Source organism: Leptosomus discolor, chromosome 1 (assembly GCF_034619465.1).
Source record: "Leptosomus discolor isolate bLepDis1 chromosome 1, bLepDis1.hap2, whole genome shotgun sequence".
NCBI classification, from domain to species: Eukaryota; Metazoa; Chordata; class Aves; order Leptosomiformes; family Leptosomidae; genus Leptosomus; species Leptosomus discolor.
This window is the reverse complement of record NC_141391.1, coordinates 178,631,779-178,651,725: the sequence shown is the minus strand read 5'-3', so window position 1 is coordinate 178,651,725 and position 19,947 is coordinate 178,631,779. Positions and strand designations below refer to the sequence as shown.

Genomic DNA, 19,947 nt, shown 5'->3' with positions numbered 1-19,947 from the left:
TATGCTTCATTAACAAGGGACAAAACTGTCCACCTGTGAATCTAAAGACTTCCACTAAGTATTATGCATGCACGTACCAAAAGTCTTCTCCAACTGGCCTTGAAAGTCTCAGGACTCCAAAACTAATACTTGAAGGAAGTTTCAAACATCTCCTTTTTCGTCTGGTGTCATTCTTGATATGTAATCACTGTTTTGACAGGTGTCTGCAGTTATTAATTCGGTTCCATGCATAACAACAGCTTCTCAGGACTATCTGTAAATGTCACTGCAGTTATTATCAGCATTTCCAGTTTGTGAACTGACCTTTTCCTGGAGGAAGGAGCTCTCCTGGCCTTCTAAGAAAAAAGTAACTGGGGAGATTGTTCTACTAGAAACAGAGGTTTCGTCTCCTGTAGGAAGTACCACAGCCTTCTGTGAAATCCTCCTAGGCCTCTTTTCTGGTTAACTATGAAAATGTGGCCAGGGAATGAAGTCTAGGATATGAAATTCGTCTTAAGTCTGCAACATTAACAAATGCCTCGGCACTTTTCCCCCTGAATATTGTCATCAGTCAGCAAATGAAAGAGGAGCTGAGATCATTGTTGCAGGGAAGTATATAGAAGAGATGACTGATAAGAACGTGCCTAAATCATGGCAAACTAGCCAAGTGGAAGAGCCAGCCATTGGCATCTTAATTCATGAAGTAGGAAAATAGTTCCCTGACTTAACTGAATGCCCTACTGTGAATGCAAAGTATGAGGAGTTTTGCTTTCTTTGACATATACTTACACAGACAATCCTCCATATTGGATTTCCCCATGTTTTGTTTTGTTGGGTTTTTTTCTGTTGCATTGTTTGGGGTTTTTTTTTGTAGGTTTGGGCAACTGGCAACATTCTGGAGTTTGTGGGATTTCAGCATATTCCTCAATACTAAAGCGTAACCACATACAAATTTTGTACACAGATTTCTCTGAGCTGACTGTTTCTCAAGGAAGCTGGCCATTGCTCGCCATTAGGGTAGCCATAGTTCTACACGTTTGCTCTTTTGTTTGTTGGTGACATGGTAATATTTGATACTTATTAAATTTAGTGAGAGAGATGAGTGAGGCAGAAGGCACATTTGTAGAACTGAATGAGACAGAAAGCCATTTCCTTAAAAATGGGGGTTATATACTTAGCTCAAGTTTCACCTACAGCTGCTTGAAAATTGTAGGAAGCTTGAAGAAAACAATAAAACATGAAGTTTTCCAGTGGAGTTTCCTCTGTTTTGCAAACAAATTTAACACCAGCCCACATCCATCTACAGTCTGTGTAATACAGAGAGGCTTGAGGCACTCCAGGTGCCAGAATGGTCATCACTTATGTTTGTACTTGAAGATCTAAAATCCGTCGTACTATGTCCTACCTCAAAATACAATACGGCAAGGCAAAGTTTGCAAGACCTACCCTGCAAGAGAGCATCTGAGTTCACAACTTTCAGGAATAGTCTTTAATGTAACAATATTTTCACGGTGACCCAATTTGCTAACTTAATATTTTAAAAGTCAAAAATAAGACTACATTCATGAGAGTCCATTTAATGTCATTCAAATTCAGTATGGATTTCATAAGGCCAGGGCCTAGTTCTCCCCACCTTGGGCAGGATTTAGGCATTTTGTTTACAGTATAGTCTTAACTCCAGCGACAACTGAAGGGAACCGCAGTTTCCTGTTGGAGAACAAGAATCCCGATGTGCCTGTGAAGAAAATCCCACTCATATTTTAAAACGCCCTGATATGGTGAAATACCCTGACTGTGTAAGCCCAGTGAGGAGCGGACATCCTCAGAGAGTAAGGATGCCTTTTTGACACTATCTGTCTCAGTCATTTACTGCACACTCCAAAATGCTGTCGCCTTGAAGTCAGCTGGGCACAGTTTCTCTCTTCAACCACAGATTCACCCAAACACTCTATTACCTTCCTGTTCACACAAAATCTGCTTCTCTGGGTGATGCTGGTACATCTGTTTTGCCACCTCTACCTGCTTCTCGGCCCCACTCCTCTGGTGTTTCTGGCTGCATAATACCCAAAATGTGCCTCTGGCACATTGGTTTAGGTTCCGGAAAGCTTTGCAGTTCTGGCGACATGTGCTCTTGCTTGCATTTACCCCAGTGAAGGGGACTTGATATCACCTCCTAGCTTCAAGTAACCTTCTTCCCAAACTACAGAATACTTAGATGAATTACTGGAGCTGTTGATGGTATAGGCTATATGTCTTGGTGTCCTGCACACACGGAAAAGGGACCATCATCAAATGAGAATAGGCTGGTGCAGAGGCAGTGACAGGAATTACCCAGTCATACGTTGCACTAAAACACAACCGCAGTCACAGGCCACTCAACTGAAAGTTTTTCGCCTGCTTTTGTGGGAAGTTTGCATTGCTACCTGCAAAGACAGTCCAAAACCATCTCAGGGAGCTGTGTTCTCCAAGGAAATGAAAATGGTTTTTATTCTGTACTCATTTTAATAGTTTTAACTTTGCCTGTGCACAGAGTGACAACTATTTAACTATGTCTCTGCCACCCTGTTTTTGAAGAATAAGATATAAAGAAGATCAGTCACAATGTCTTAAATTTTTTTGCTCCTCTAGCAAAGACCATTACAGCTGAGAAAACCGTCTTAACAGGAAAACGAAGTGAGCAAGTAGGGATCCGCATGGATGCACAGCACGGGGTCAAATCTTGCAGAAACAGGGAGTCCCCTGCATGGGTTAAACACCCCCCATCTTGAAATAATCTGCAAACTGCATGATTAGAGAAAGCAAAGAATCAATCTACAGGGGGGGGTCATGGAGCACAATGGTGGTAAAGTGATCCTAACTGGCTGGATAGACGTGTTATTTGGGAAATAACTCCAGCATGCAAAACTGATTACTTTGAAAGAGAGATAGCTTATGAGGACCAGGGACTAAGTCACATAGTCGGGTAACTGCAACTACTACATCATTACCGTCCTTCACGAGGAGTTATTACTCTCTTGCTGGAGAAGTACACTAGGAAATGGAGCCACCCAATGCCTGCGTTGTGAAACCAAGCACTTCAAAAGCAGAGGGAGACGGATGATTCAGTTCTCACTGAGCTGATGCAGAAATAACAGCAGTCTTGAAGACCTTACCAAGGAACAAAGATCTGACACCAAAACTTCCTCAGCCCTGTGCAATGACCAGGCCCTTCTCTTGCTTACTTTAACCAGAGCATTTTTGAACAAAGGCATTGAGGGAGCTATAACCGTCAGGCTGTGCATATGTGGTATGAGGGGAATATCTGGAGAAAACCTCAACAATGATGCCTATGCCAAAAAAGCAATGGTGCTTCCTGTTGAGGAGGAAAGCAAAGAGGTCTGTGTTAAATTGATCCTACTCCCGAAAGGGCCATGTGTGAACATGGGAGCAGATCTCAAGTATGATACAGAAGCCCATGGTTTATCTACCTGAAAATTGACAGATGAGTGATGTATTCTCTAAGCATCTGTCCTCCGTAACTACCATCTCCCAAAAGAAAAGAGTGGCCCTCCTGACATGCCGTTTTTTGATGCAGTGCATGGTAATTGAGCTGCACATCATGACCTGGACATGTAAGCATCCCCTGGGAGATTTGTCAACCTTTTATTTTGAACAGCCTGGAAGCCTAACATGGACACAAAGCTTCTGCTCCCCTGGAGACCCAGTCCTGCTCAATGTGGCCACCAAAGTGGGCTTCTCCATCCAGAGGGATGTAGCCTATTCTGGAGGACATGGGGAACTAAAGACACCAAGCCCTGAAACATTGGGAGAGAGTATATACCTAAGGGACAATGACATTCTTGCTGAGCTGAAATAGGCAATAAGGCACACAGGATGGAAGCGTAGCTAGGAACACCTATAAGCAGAGTTTGGCACGTGTTCAGTATCACAAAGACAAAGAGTCAATATGCTTTGTGAGAGAAAAATACCACTCCACTGTGGCGGTTGGCAGGGAGGTAATGTCAGGACAGACTGGAAACTCTGTAAGATCACCGTGGGCCAGGTTGTGCAATTACCTTAGGAAAATGGAGACTACAGGTCAGAGAAAGATTAATTTGGAGTAGACTTCAGCAGAGAACATGCCCCAGCTCTCCAGCCCAAGCCCTCATGTTGGAAGCTTTTTTCTGTGCAGTGAGTGGTGCCATTATATCTGCCCCAGGAAATGCCAGCTCTGGAACTGGATGCAGCCTCTCTGGCTTCCTGAAGAAGCACCTTTGCAACTGAAAGTCCTGAGCACTCCTTGCTCTAGGCTTAAAAGTACTGCAGGCGCAGTACTTTTGCCCATCTCTGAGACAGCAAACACAAAGAGGTTGTACAGAGATTGAGAGGTGGCATTTGGAAGAAAGACAAGAAAAGATAATCTTTGAAGAAGCTGGAGCAAAAACATTTTAAAAATCTCGTAGTCACCAAGTGCCTCATTCCAGAAAGCAGCAGAGAAACACAGAAATGACAGTGGGCAAACTGCATATGTGCTGGGCACAGGGGAGGACTGTACAGTACCCTTTATTGGTACTGCAAAAGGGGGAAGAAAGATCTACAGTCTTGAATAAAGACAGGTATGTGCATCCACAGAATGAGACTATTTGTGGAGCATCAGTCAAAGAAAGAAGATAAAGGTACTCATGCAGAAACAAAGCATTTCCATGAAAAAATCATTTAAAAACCCCTTTATACAAGGGTCAGTAGAAAACAAACGAAGCAATAAATCATTGTGTTTTATTGGGTTCATCAAGTGTTAAGCTTGGTGAACTGACAAGCTATTCAAAATTCAAATACTTTTTTTCTTCTATTCATTTAAATAGGAAGCAGTGATACTAGCTTGTACAGAACTGGAACACAGGTCAAAGTAAATTGCCAGTATTAATTATTTAGTTCTATCCCTGAATACTTATTTTCTACCAACAAGAACTGATAGGCTTTCCCTCAAAAACCATTCTCTCTTATTTTCCTGTACTCTCTTTACACAACACTGCTGGTGTACGTAGGCCTTTCCAGGTCTTTAAGCACTTTTTCCCTCCTCAGAGGATTTTACAGCAGTAAGAAATCCATTTTGTGAGCCATAGGTGAACTGTTCTCAGTATCGATCTCTCTCTACTTTTATTATTATCTCTGTTAGGAGAGCACTTTGGAGCTTCGGTCACGGACCAGCATTGCACTGCTCTAAGTGCTGCATAAATACAAAAGGAAAGAGGCTGCCTGGAACCTCTCAGAGCTAAACTGAATGCAGGCAAGCATAAAGAGAAAGGGAAAAAATGGGTAAGGAAACCCACAGGCCTTCCCAGTGTGGAATTCAGAGGCTTTGCAAGGACCTTCTGCACTTCAGTGGATTTCAGCAAGTTTTTATTTCCATACCAAATATTCTTTTTTGCACAGTGGAACTTCTCAAATTTGTAAGCAGTGAACTACAGCATAGTCCTAAAAACTGTTGCTTTATGGTGGCGTGAAGAATTTCTCATCAAATCTAGGACCTCATAAATGATACACTAGGTCTGATTTTTATTTTTTTTTAGAAGGTAAATAAGTGACAAACAATAGAGCCATTGTCCACTTAGTACCATTCTTACACCAAGAGCCTTTCATAATGACAGCAGCATCATAAAAGTGCTTTGATCTACGAAGGATCAAATATCTTTGTTTCTTATTAACATAACTTTCTTTCCCAATGGAGCACAGAGCATTTCTGATAATGGCACTCTATTAGGATAATTAGAAAAAGATTGTTCAGCTCTATTTCCCCCTTAGAGCTCCCTGGCAAATTTCTCCTTTCGTGTCATTTGGATTTTCTACCCCAAATACCTCTGTCATAAGGAAAAAATTTAAAAGTTTCACATTTTATGGCTCAGAAGTTTAGCCTGCCAATGTGATGTTAACCAGCCATTAAAAGATTCCGAAGAAGGACCCAGACTGAAAATTAAGCCGTCACCTTTTAAAAAACTAATAATTTTTTTTAATGTGAGCAAGATTTTCGATAACTATGTCATAGATCTTTTAATAAGGTAGCAGGAATGTGCCCTGGGTTTATTTGCAAGGGAGGCATGAGAAATCATTACAGGAAAAGCTTGCCCCATGGGATTTGCGGGTGTAATATGACCAGAAGCAGAATTTGTATGACAGATGACAGACAGAGGAAGACGCTTGCTAAGAGAGTATTCCCAGATATCCTACTGGAAACCTAGATTTCTTACTTTGTCTTGCCGTGTGATACTCAGGCTTTTGCCTCGTTGGTCAGATGTAGATCTGAGGTCGCAGGCAGTTAGGGCCAGCTGCAGAAATTCGATCTTGTTTCACCAGGCGCCTAGTGCCACCATGTGCCCAAGTGTGCCTCACTGCCGTTGTGAAACACTTCTCTCCCTTTTCAGTTACCTGGTTCAGTGAGTCATCTCTCTTCTGGAAAGCTCAAAAGCACAATTTGAGGAAACTCCCTGTGCAGATTTTGGGAATTCTGGTGGAAGGGATGCTCTCAGGCTCTCCCACATTGGTGGCAGTGCAGATGGGCACAAGGCTGGCAAATGGGAGACCTTAGGCTTCAGTGGTTTTCCGTCTGAAACACAGCATCCTTGATCAGCATGATGGTTGCCAGTCATGGCAAAACACTTTTAACTGCAGAAGGGAAATAATCAATGAAGAGATCAGCTGATAAAACTGATCAAAGGGCTCCAGCATTGTAAGAAAAGGATCTCATCAGCTTTTTTTATGATGATAATTATGGCAGGAAAGCCAAAGGCACAGAAAACAGACCCCAACCAAGCAGATCTGGGAAAACAGGGACTGGGAAATCATGTACAGGGGACTCTCATGTCTGTACAGAAGAATTGTCAGGAAATCAAGGAAACTAAGTGTATTGGGTCTTACTTTTGTTCATACCTATGTATTTATTATTCTATAAAAAGCACATGTTCCTATTTGTTTCAGCTATCTAAAAAGATAGAATTTAAACCCAGAGTATTTGGAAGGCTGGAGGTGAGTCAGGAATGTCCTGGACCTGTTGAAGTGTTACAGTTATTGATTCCAAAATTTTAAGGCAGGTAGGACATTAGAAAGTGTGCTGGAGAAGCCAAGAAAACAGTCAATACTGCAGCCTGCTTTCACAGCCCATGCGCGCAACCTAAATACTGCAGCCCAGCAAGTGTGCAGGTGGGCAAATTGCAGCAGAGATGTATGATAAGAGACTTACATTCCTCAAAAGTGAAAATGTCCTAGAACATACCACGATCTGCACACATTTGACTGCTCTGTCAAATTGGGATCTTCATTGCCATCACCACCACAGTTTCTATAAGACATATGGAAAAATAATCACGTTATTAGGAAAGCATCCCCTCTTTCACCCTGTATAACTGCTTATATCATAAACCCATGATTATAACACCCACGCATAACTATTCTTTAATCACTACAGTCCTGAGAAGGTTGACATTTCATGCTAGCTCAGGGAACCCGAAGGAAAAGAGGTGTGAGCTGCACTGGAGGTCTAGATGCTTACACTCCCTCCAGTCCCTCTTTCCCTCAAAATAGAGTGGTCTTGTCCATAAAACATATTGGAAACCGTGTCTGGTCTACATTAATTCACCGAACAATACCTGGGACAGATGTTTTATGGGCCAAAACCACGCCAGGGAGCCTGCTAACAGCATGTTGAACTGTTAGCCTGTGTTGAGTTCATATCTTGCCCAATGCCATTAATACAACCAATGTTTCTGGAGTTTCTGGCACAAATCAGATTACTCAGAGGGATAAAGTCCAGGGTTTAGGCTTAGCATCATATCAGTGTGTCCAGCAGACCTGGAAGCACCATATCCCAGGCAACTGGGCAGATTTTTGACTTTCCAGTTCACTCCATTGTCCAATTGCCTGCGATCCAGTGAACAAAAAAGCCCATTTTGGATAAGGCCTGGTAGCCCATCAGTGGGTGCTTTGTGACTGGTTCAAAGCTTCTTGACTCCAAGCTTCTATGGACAATTTTCTATGCGGCCATTTGTCCCAGTTATGAATTAGGACTTGCCCTACATCAGAGTGTGTACAATACAGGGAGTGAACTCTGGTGCCGGCGTCGTACCTCCCTGTTCTCCACCCATCTACATGTTGGGTGAGAGAAGGCCAGGCTGAAACAGTTTTCGTTGCTCCATTTCAGCAAACACTTTTCATAATATAAAGCCTCTGGACTGCTTAGTAGAATTGGACAGAAAAAAAGGCAGAAAGACATACAAATATAATTATCAAGCCTAACCTTTGATCTAGGTTGATCTGATAAAGACCTGGCACAGGGCCTTCAAAAACAACTCAACATAGCACTCTGGAAGGATTATGGTGAACAAGTGATAAAAGCACAGGCTTTGTGTTCATTGGCACTTCATAGACCCTGACCCACTCACGTGCTGATCTCAGACAAAAACACTGACTTTATGCCTCCCAGATGAACTCCACTGGTCATTTTCCTATCTCCCATCATGCAATTACAAATCCACTTACCTTATTTAGCGGTGCGATATCTTTCTCTCTCCTCACTGTTCTCCAGACAAGCCATCAAATTATACTGGGGCTTTACAACCAGAAGACACATGGAAGCAGGACTTCCTACTTACTGAGACAAAACTACTCCATTCAGAGTTGGTGCACAAGTGCCACATGCCAGTGCCCCTAGACATTGCTCAGTTGGAGCAAACGGACCCACTGTAAAAACAAGGAACAGAAGTTCTTTCCAGTCTAAACAAGATTGCTGCCCATAATTCAGTCTTTGGCTTTATCCAAGACCCCCACACTTGGCTTCTGACCATTTAGCAGAAAATATGCCATGTGTTGCTGGCTAAAAAATGTTTTAAGGGCAAGAGAGTCCTGCCTCTTTTTTTCTTTATCCAGGGAGTTGGGGGGCAAAAGAAAGGAAAAAAAAAAAAAGCCTAACCCTTTCTCAGGGAGAATTACTGTCACCAACCTGTGCTTGCTTTTATGATGTTGTCCAATTTCTACTTAAAGAAAATACACATCAACACAAAGTTATTCCAGTTAGTGCCTCATGTAGTCAACAATATGTTTGTGATGTAGAGAGCACAGTAACACACCATGAAAACCTTTGGTTTCAGACCAACAGCGAATGAATGCACCACAAAGACCAACAAAATCCTCTGGATAATACAAAGTACATTATCTTCTGCAAATAGACTGAGCCCTCCTCAGTGGACAGGGAATGCCGAACACTGCTGTGAATGACTGTTCCCAGGGCAGCACATATATCTCAAAGCCCTAGTCTGTATACTCTGAAGTTTATTGTAGGTTTCTGAGTCCATACCGGGTACTCCTCCCAAAGACAGCAGAGACTGTCCTCTTGAATGGTGACACCAAAAGCTTCTCTGAGGCATGGATGCACATCTCCCCAGGCTCCTGTAGTAACAGAGAGATGTAGGCTCCTCTAAGAGAGTCATTCCAGTAGGGAGCCTAACTCTGATTCTTTAATGAGTGCCTCAGAGTAGCCAGGTACATCAGAGTCCTCTACCCACTGCCTTCTATTGGAGACTTTGGCTTAGGAGAGAAAGAGGTGTCTGTGCTGTCCACACAGTACCGGAGTATGCATCTGCTGCAGAATCTGGTCTTGCTAATCGCCTACATCCATCATCAAACCTTCAGCATACTCTGCACTGGTGTCTCTAGGCATAGCCTCAGCTATCTTAAGACTTTTGTGAATATAATTTTTTAAAACCACTGAGATCATCCTCTCTGTAGGCATATTTTTAGTTAATGGCATCATACCTATAATCGCACAGTTTAGAGACACTGCCCTTTTAAAAGCAAGCTTCAGACTTGTTGATGTATCGAGGGCCAGGTAAGTAATGCACTGCCTTGCTTTCCTGCTGTCCCAACAAGAGATTAGACAAAGTTTGGCTTTTCTTGACTGTGCAGAGGTCTGACCAGTGCAGGTCTTGGGGGTGACCTTCCTACTAAAATCTAACTACTCCTGGCAGAAGAAGGTGCCTCTTCTAGAAAAGAAAGGAAATTCACAGAAGGTTTCAGACAGAGAAGGGTGCCTCAGAAGGGAAAGGTGAAAGCTGATGGGAAAGGCAGATGTGGTTACAGGGGGCGGGGGCTGAAAGATATGGGTTATATGTACATCACATCATTCTAACTAAAACTTCCTCATGTAAGCTTGTAGGAGTAGTTCTTCTGCCTTCCTACTCATGCTGTATTAATTCTGATTAGAGTAAATACAAGAGAAAACATTATTGATCTCGAGACCCCTACTAGCCACCTTTCCTCGGTCACACAGTTCTCTCACTGACCAGAAAAGAGACTGACCTAACTACAGGGGTCACAAATGAGAGCCACATCGACAGTTGTCATGAAAATAAAAAGCAGATATAAAAATCAATGAGGATTTTCATCTCAAAGAGCAAATGTTCCTCACAGATCACCTGTGTCCATCACATGCTGTGGCAGCAGTGAGAAATTAGTTAAAAATCATTCCCTTTTTTCAAGATGCAGAGTTTTCCCCAGCTCAGACTCTTTGAAGCAAGTCTCTTATACAACAGCATCACTGTATTTTCTATGCTGTTTTCTGCTAGACCAGGCCCTGCTGTCTGTACTGAAAGGCTTCCTCCCGTTTACTCTTTATCAACATTTTACTGAACCATGACATGGTCACTTCTGCCAGTACTGCAGGTGCAGCACCGCAAACTTTGTGATTGCATTTTATGCACCCATTAACAGAGCGCAAACAGACACATAAATAACTCACGGCCAACAATTTTACAAGGTTAATGTTCAGTTACAAACCATACTCTGCTTTATTATTTGCTACTCAGGTAGGACAACAACAAATAGTAGTACTCAATAAAAAAGAAAAGTAGCAGTTAACGTCTATATCTTCTTTTAAGGTAAATTTTGATCTTGGGTTCCTTGCAAACATTAAGCCACCTTACAGATAAGGATAAGATAACACCCATGGCATGACATCCCCTGGCATGAAACAAACTAATAACCCCTGGCATGAAATACCAGCCGACTCTGGAAAACAGCCCTTTTCTGCTCTCATCTCATTCCTGACCACTCCCTAAAACCAATGGCAGGATGACCCCCAGTCTGGGGTGAAACACCAGGACATGTAAGGACATCTGCTGGTTTTAGTCTAGATTCCTCAGGTAACATACAGCTCCATCTATTCCCATGTAGTGTAACTACCTCCGTAACCTACTTTGAATTTCTAAAGGATTTGAAAGGTGCTGAAAAATTTTGAAGTCAATGCTGCTGCATCTTTGTTTGTACTCTATCCAAGCTAGTTAGGAGCGTCGCCACATCTACAATCACAGTCTCATTACAGGACAGACACATAAATTGTATATCTTATATGTTAGATAAAGTAGGTAGAGATACTCAACCAACAGTCTTTTCATTAGGCATGTGAGCCACAAATTTATTGTCTTGCAAGCCAGTACCACCAAGACAGAGATGCTTATGTTCAACTCACTTAGAAACTATCTTTGAAATCTATCAGATGCAAAGACATAGCAACTAGGAAAATTATTCAAATTACGTCCTTTTGATATTCCCAGCACCAAGGGAATAAATTACTTTGTTAGCCAGATGCCAAAAGGTAAGTTAGGTTTTAAGAAACAACTGACAAGGAAACTCCATAAATGTAAATGGGCTTGATTACATGCAGTTTGTTAAAAATTCTGTATCCCTAAAACAGTGTAAATACCATGCATTCTCCCTATCCCGTCAAAATCAGTGTCAGTGAAACAGCCTGTGATTTTCTGTGGATACACAAATGGTGTCCTTCAAACCAAGAGGGTGGAGTTCAGTTTGTTCCACAACAGTTCAGGAAGCTAACGGCTATCAGGGGAAAAAACCAGACAAGCCCGAAGCACAGAAAGCTATCTGACAGAGATGTGACCAGAGTCAGTCAACATGAAACTGCAAAGGGAAATGGGTTTGCAATTGGTTTGACTAGCTGACCATCACTTGGGAACCTTATATTTTAAATCTGAAGAAATAATTACTACTGGGGAGAAGCGACATTATTGATCAGATGGTGTTTCCATGTTCATACGGCAGAAGTCTGCTCATAATCCTAAAAAGCTGATCAGATGACGAATGCACTCATCCCTCAGCTGAATTGTTCCATGACATAAATTTGGGTGATCAGACTTCTCATTTGTACATATAAAACAGAAACCTTGTTGCCCTGTAATTCTGAATGACATTTCATGAGACACAAACTCAAATTACCTGTGAGAAGGAAGGGACTTGGGGTCCGACCAGCTTAAGGAGAGATGCAAGTCCATGAGCGCTCAGGAGCCCTGGGGACACAAACGCATCCCACAGATGGGCAAGTTGAGAATTAGATTCTTTCTTCTATGAGAAAATTCATTCAAGTCTACCTTATTAAATAATCTGCTTGATAATATAATCTATTTTGATGATTTCCAAAGTCCTGAGATGGTCTTCTTTAACAGACCAAAGGAAAAACAAACCAGGCAATGTCCAAAATTGCTAGGAAAAAGCCTAACTAACTGAGGGCCAGACCAAGTGGTTCTCAGGAACACAGAGAAACCAACTTCTGCAAGGAAGAGATTTTTACTTTGTGGTGCTTTTCTTCCTTCACTGATGATTTACCTGCTGCCAAAGTGCAGCTTTCTGTGATTGCTGCCTGTTTATGGCGCATGTTTCCTATCACTTCTCCTCACGACAGGCCAGAGCCTTTGATATGCCTCTCTTCATGAAGGGCTCCTCCATTTTAATCATTGTGTGAGTGAGTGAGAGGGAAGAATTTCTCTAGAGATTTCCAGCTTCCAGATTTTGAAGAGTACAACCATGACAGCAACTGCAGCGACAATGAAGAGTTTATACGTCTTAAGCCACATCAGGACCACCATTTGCTTCCTCAAACGTGTTACAAGTGAATTGTCCTTGATCAAGGAAATTTCAACTCATCCATACATTGCTGTACGTAGTTTGGAGACACGTGTTCATGGTCATTAACAACTGGGACAACTGCACCTCCGTAACCGTCATCATTGTTTGCAATTTTAAAACAGTCCAGCTCAAGAGCTCTTCAAGTCTGATCACTTCTGCTTGTCTCAGAAAGGCTTCCTTTGATGCTTGCTACATACCTAGAGTTTGGGCTGAGGGCATGAAGGAGGAGTGTTCACTTTGCTACAGTTAGTACGCAAAGTAGAGATGTGGGTATGTTCTTCTAATAAAAAAAAAAAAAGAGGATGCTAGGTAGTTCATCAGTTTTCTCAGAAAAAATACAGGTTATGCCATCAGCAACAGGTGACGTGGAAATTCCACCAAATTTTGTCTGGCATGGACAGTCTTTCCAGCAGTAAGGGCTGAAGAATAGGCAAAAGTTTCAGACTATTTTGACATCTGCTTACAGAGATTTGGCCATCGTATTTACCAAATGCTAGAGTAAAAGGTTATCATCAGCAGATAAAGACCTGGTAGAATAAGGAAGAAATGGCAGCAAGGAAGACCTCTGCTATTTCTCCTTGCATTTGTCTCTCACTAGTTGTTGTTCAGACCTTTAGGACTGGAAAACAATGATTAATCCTTCAGAGGATTTTAGTCCCAGACCATAGGTGATAATTACAGAGAATCTTCAAGGCTGGTTAAGGTTTTTGGTGACATTTATAGTAAAAGCCTGGAGAAAAAAAAAAAGGAGCTAATACTTCCTGATTAAACAGAAATTAACCCAGTCTTTCATCATCAACACAATCTCATGCTTGGATATGGTGGAATTGGTTTCAAGCATCCATCTGGACACAGTATACATACAGGACAGTACCACAGACCTGTGAATGTACAGGGGTTTGAGCTGTATTGTGCTCTTCAGGAAAGCTGGAGGATGTGGAAGTTTTCACTGCCCCTTTTCACTTAGCTCCCCTGAAGATGATGTGAATTTCTGATGTTTGGTGGGTTATTGTCACTTTCAGAAGTTAGCTGCTTCTTTGAGGAATACTTAATGAGCACTGAGGGCAGCACCAGCGCAGGTGCACAAGGAATATGCCTGAAGGGCTTTAAGGGTATGCCAGTTCTACACCTGACCCTCAGATCTGAGGCAGGGTCTCAACCACCTGCCGTACAAGACTGACATGAGCATCCTTAGTCTTCTCAATTTAAACCATTAGTCCTTTGTTTCTGCCAATCACCTAAGCAAAAACTAAAATACATCTTTCATTGAAGGCCATGATTACCTCCAGAAAGAAAACAGCTGGGCAGGAAGCCTCTATGAGTAACGGCAATCCCTGTACTGACTATATAAAACAAAGAGTGTGCAGTGGGAGAACACCTCAATAAAAGCACTAAAGAAACTATAAAGTTCATAGCAGCTCTTAAGCTACTGGGTACGCTGAGATAAGAAGTATTTACAAACAAAGTTAGTCAAGTGCAAAGGATCACGTGCTCACAGCTCTGTCTCAACCAGGGATGGTAGGAAAGAACCTAGATGGCTGGCCTGGCTCCACGCTTTTTGCCCTTGACTTAAAGGAGCATGAAGGCAATTAGGGGTGAGGTGCAGCTCATTAGACAAAGGTGGTGAAAGCACACAGGTTTAATGTGCATCAGGAACATGACGGAATCACAGAGTGGCTGAGGCTGCAAGGGGCCTCTGGAGGTCATCTGGTCCAACACCCTGCTCAAGCAGGGCCACCTAGAGCCAGTTGCCTAGGACCGTGTCCAGATGGCTTTTGAATGTCTTCAGGGATGGAGACACCACCATCTCTCTGGCCAACCTGTGCCAGTGCTTGGTCACTTTCACAGTAAAAAAGTGCCTTCTGATATTCAGCCAAAACCTCCTTTCAGTTTGTGCCCATCGCTTCTAGTCCTGTCACTGGGCACCACTAAGAAGAGCTTGGCTCCATCCTCTTTACACTCTCCTTCTGTACACGTTGATAAGATTTTCCCAAGCCTTCCTTCAGGCTGAAAAGTCTGAGGTCTCGCAGCCTTTCCTTATACGTGAGGTGCTCCGGTACCTTAATTATCTTTGTGGCCGTTCAGTTGGCTCTTTCCAGTAGCTCGACACCTCTCTTGTGCTGGGGAGCTGTGTTGGGTTTGTGTGTCGCAGGGTTTTAGTAGTGGGGGGGCTACAGAGGTGGCTCCTGTAAGAAGCTTCTAGAAGTTCCAAGTGGGACCCGCCTCTGGCCAAAGCCGAGCCAATCAGCACCTCTTCAACATATTTAAGTGGGGAAAATAAACTACTGGGCAAGTTTGTTTTTGTTTGGAGTGGAGGAGTGGGATGGGAAAGAAACAGCCCTGCGGACACCGGGGGCAGTGAGGCAGGAGAGAGGGAGCTGTGCCGGAGCAGAAGTTCCCCCGCGGCCCGCGGTGGGGGGGCGGCTGAGCCCCTGCAGCCCCTGGAGCCCCGCGGCGGCCCAGAGGTCGCCCTGCAGCCCGCGGAGGGCCCCGGGCCGGAGGGGCAGGGACCGGGCCCGGAGCAGAGCGCGACTGCGGCCGCGCTGGAGCCGCCCGTCGGTGGGAGGGCGGCAGCGCCGGGAGGGACCCGGCTGGGGGGTTCTGGGGAGCTGCGGCCCCGCGGGAAGGACTCGCGTTGGGGCGGCGGGAGGAGGAATGTCTGCCGGGAGAGGGACCCCGCGGTGGGGCAGGGGAGGGTGCGAGGGCCCCTCTGCCTGAGGGGGAAGGAGCAGCGGAGACATGTGATGAACTGACCACAACCCCCATTCCTCGTGGGGAGGAGGTGGAGAAAATCAGGAGTAAAGTTGAGCCTGGGCAGAAGGGAGGGGTGGGAGGAAGGTGTTTTTAAGATTTTGTTGTATTTCTCATTATCCCACTCTGATTTGTTTGGTAAGTTGTTGGTGGTGTTTAAATTAAATGGGTGTTGTTTCCCCAAGTCGAGCCTGTGTTTTGCCTGTGACTATAACCGGTGAGTGAGCCCTCAATAACGGGGACCTCAAAGACCACCCAGTTCCAGCCCCCTGCCATGGGCAGGGACACCTCCCACTAGACCAGGTTGCTCCAAGCCCCATCCAGCCTGGCCTTGAACACTGCCAGGGAGGGGGCAGCCACAGCTTCTCTGGGTAACCTCTTCCAGTGTCTCACCACCCCCAGGATGAAGAACTTCTTCCTTGTATCTAGTCTAAACCTGCCCTCTCCCAGCTTCCAACCATTACCCTTTGTCCTATCACTGCAGGCCCTTGTAAAAAGTCCCTCCCCAGCCTTCTTGTAGGCCCCCTGCAGGTACTGGAAGACTGCTTAAGGTGTCCTTGGAGCCTTCTCTTTTCCAAGATGAACAACCCCAACTCTCTCACCCTGGGATGAATACGCTCATCCTTGAACTCAGTGAAAAGCGGATGTGTCTTGCAGAAAAGTATTACTATTTATCCCTAAACTTAAAAAAAGTTATAGGAAAAGACAAGTCAAATATTTCAGAAAGGTTAAGACTACCTTAAGCCTTTCTATCTGAATTTCTTACCCAAACAATTCTTTAAAACCTTTCTGCTTCTCTCTGCACTTGCTTTCCACCATGCCTTCACCTTGTAGGTGTGGAGCATGTCTATAACAAAACTAGGTTAAAATTGAACTTTTGTGAAAAGTAAAGAACATGCAATCTCATAAACTCTTCATCTTGATAAGCACTAAAATAACTAACACTGGGAGATATTATTATTGGTGTGGGTTTGGACTGAATGTATTATACAAAACAATGACTAATTTCTATTTATTTTTCTTCCTAATAAACACAGCTCAATGTTCTGTTCACATTGCTGTGTCTTTGCAACGGCCAGGAAATGAAAAATACAGCAGTGGTAGTAGTTTGGTGCAGCACTATTAAAGACCTAGGCTTTTCTTTCCAGAAAGACTTAAACCAAAGCCCAAGTAATCAGATCACTATTCATAAAGAAGCCATTCTGAGCACAGAACAAGTAGCAGCATAGCTTTGTATTAAAAATTACTGTGCTTTCCTCCTATTTTTCCTCTTAAGCAGATAGTATTTTGCTTGATTGACTGGAGTTCGTCTTTATTCCCAGTTCTACATCACCCCACAGTGCCTTTCGTTCCTTGCTTGGTGAAAACACGTGCTTGTGCTGCTCTAAAGACTACACAGCTTCCTCACACTTCTTCATTCCAGCTCCTAAATGAACAACTCCCATTACGATCAGCCACTTTCACATGCCATCAAGCCAAGCAAAATTGGGTCAAAAGGCCACATATAAACCAGGAGTATTTTAATTAAAACAATATGGATTAAGGGCAATGGAAGAGAGAACATTGTGGGTTTTCAGTTCCCCCTCCCCTTATCTCTAAGTATGTGAGAAGCCATTAAGGCAGAGTACTTGGGATTAACCCTTGATGAAAATTTAAAGCTCAAGGTCTCCTTAGAAAGGGACACTGGGCCTTTTGTTACGAAGTCACTGTACAGCAAGGCAGGAAAGGTAACAAAGCGACAGCCCCAAGTGCCAGACAGGCCTAACCTAGGGGATGTATAAGATGGCATTAGAAGTGCTGTAACCCTTGACATTTAACAGTGGAATAGGTAAAATGGTATCCCACTAGAATAATGCAGGTGTTTAGATGTCACTGCAGAAAAATATCAACTGTTTATCAGCAAGATTTTAAGACAAATTTTGAAAAAAATTTGGGTGATGTGTGTGACCCAGCATTTACCATATTTGAGGGGTTTTTAATAAAAAAAATAAATACTGAACTTGTGATCTACATTTTTTCCATTCTGAACTGTACCATATAAGAAGCTTGAAGAAATCAGGACACCACTCTACTACAAAGAATGGGTTTGAATCAGCTCTTCTGAGAGTGGTTGTGTAGTCTGCAGGAAAACACTGCCATTACAGTGGGTAGTTGAAGTTTTACTTTGGTAATTCATGCTTGAAGGTAGGAGCTGTCTAAAAGGACTTAAGGTGCAGAATCACCCTCCATTCCCCTAAATGAAAACCAGTATTTCCCCTTTTTCTCTTCTTTAAGAGAACTGCTTCGTGTGTAACTCCAGATGAAGTAAGGGTTTTGAAAGTTACTGAAGTTTTGTCAAACCACTTTGCCTCACTCTCAACCATGAAGACCACTCCTTCACTTGGGACCTTCACCGATCACCTACACCAAAAGGGCTACAACCACCTTTTAGTATGATTTGGTACAGGTGGAAAACAGGTGGAAAGCCCGGCTGATGTGAACAGTCCCACCGCTGGTTCAGTGGGCTGACAGTCTCTCTCCACAGTGTACATGTAGTGACTTCAGAAAGCAGGCCTCCTTTCATTAAAGGTGAAAAGGACACGGTGTAAAATGCACCCTCCCTTATCAAGTGGTATTGACACAAATAGCTGCTATGGGACAAACATCTCTGTACTTAAGGCAAGAGGAGGAGAAAACCCATTGAGGTATAGTTATTCTAGATCCACAAGAGGTAGCTCAGCCACACTCGCCTACTCTTTGATCAAAGTAACAAAAGACACAGAATTTGTTTTAAAAGGTCAGCTTGTATTGAAAATATCTCTGTAAGACACCTGTAATACTACAAGTAGTACCAATACAAAACAGATCCATATTAACTTTCTTTAAACTGTTAAACTTTATTATAAATTAAATTTCTTTACAAAAAATTGCACATAATTGACCACTCTTAGGTTCTGATGCACTGGCATTTGCAATAGTTTCCTTAATCTTCAAGTTTAATAGTCTCTGCCGTGAGTCCAATGCAGAAAAGGGCAGTAAGCAACCCTCTTAGAGCCTTCAAGTGCAAGAAGCATACTTGTGGCCACGGCAGTTACACTTTCCTTAAGAGCGGCTGCTTTTGTTTTAAATCCTGTAATGAAAAAGTCTCAAAAAAGGTTTAAAAAAGGAAAAACCCAAAATGGACTACTTGCTTTTTACTGTAAACACAGCCCAGTAAATTAATCCCAAACACAGATCTCTCAGGCATCAGCGAGAGTGTCAAGTGAATCAGGAACAGCAAAACAAAGAAAACAGAAAATAAAAAGAAAACATAAAAAAATAATGTCTGTCATTTTGATTAACTATACTTACGTAGATGACGTTATGAGAATCTGGCAGGGCCCAGAAGCAAGGCCAGACAGGGAGTTCATTTTTCCAGAGGAGGGTCATGTTAATTGTTTCCAGGTTCAAGGAAAGCAGATTGGAGACTCGATATGCTCAGCAATACTCATCTGCCTTACACAGATCTTGGGCACGGATCAGCCTGAAGAATCATTCAACTGATTTTGGCATTTAATAGGACTTAGGGCTGATCGTACCCAGCGTTCAGTGATTCTTGCTTTCTGTTCTGTAAGTGTTTAAATTTAAAAGCTCATCTAGGCTGACTCCAACCTCTTGGCACTTGGAAACTAGTTTTCTCAGGTTATCAGTTTTACCTCCTCCTGATGCTTCAAACAAGAGTTGCTGTAAGAGATGGGGAAGCAGATATAAGATTTAGCCACAGCCTGAGCATCACCACATCTATGGATATGGGATATGCAGAAAATTTATATGAAACCTCAAACTGAATCATAAGGAGAAAACATTACATCTTTCCACAGTGTTGCACATAGAGGTAACTTCTGAAGGGCTCTCTGATATAAATGATGGACCTGTAAAATAAAAACAAGTATTAAAAGCCAGCACAATTTTGTGCACTCAAAATGAGTGACTTGAAGCACAAAAATCTCTTGCAGTAAGTTTTAAAATCTGTTTTTAAAAAAGTTTCAAAGTTGAGAATTAAACTGCTACCAAAAGCAAAGGCAAGTTTATGTCTGACCTTAATTCTGACCCTTGTATGCCCATGATTAATTACATGAGGACATTCTATTTTTCTTCACAAGACTCTTGCCTCATTCATTGCACAGGATGGAACACGCTCAGGGAATGAAGCTGCTTACTGAGTATTTCTCTTTCACCACTCAATATGTAGTCTCAAGGTCTTGCTTATTGTATACCATCCCAACCCTGCAATGAAAATAACTGTTTCATACGCTT

The 19,947-nt window shown here is 42.9% G+C and overlaps 1 protein-coding gene across 1 annotated transcript in view; it reads right to left on the bottom strand.

The window, feature by feature from the left end:
• Nucleotides 1–18,523: 18,523 nt before the first annotated feature.
• The window catches only part of ZFC3H1 (zinc finger C3H1-type containing), a 45,464-nt gene continuing 44,040 nt past the window's right edge, over nucleotides 18,524–19,947 (bottom strand). The window contains exons 34-35 of the mRNA XM_086480242.1: nucleotides 19,500–19,562; nucleotides 18,524–19,374 (exon numbers count right to left, since the gene is read on the bottom strand). Of these exons, the coding sequence (XP_086336368.1) occupies nucleotides 19,237–19,374; nucleotides 19,500–19,562 (201 nt within the window). The 3' untranslated portion in view covers nucleotides 18,524–19,236. The remainder of the gene's footprint in view (nucleotides 19,375–19,499; nucleotides 19,563–19,947) is intronic.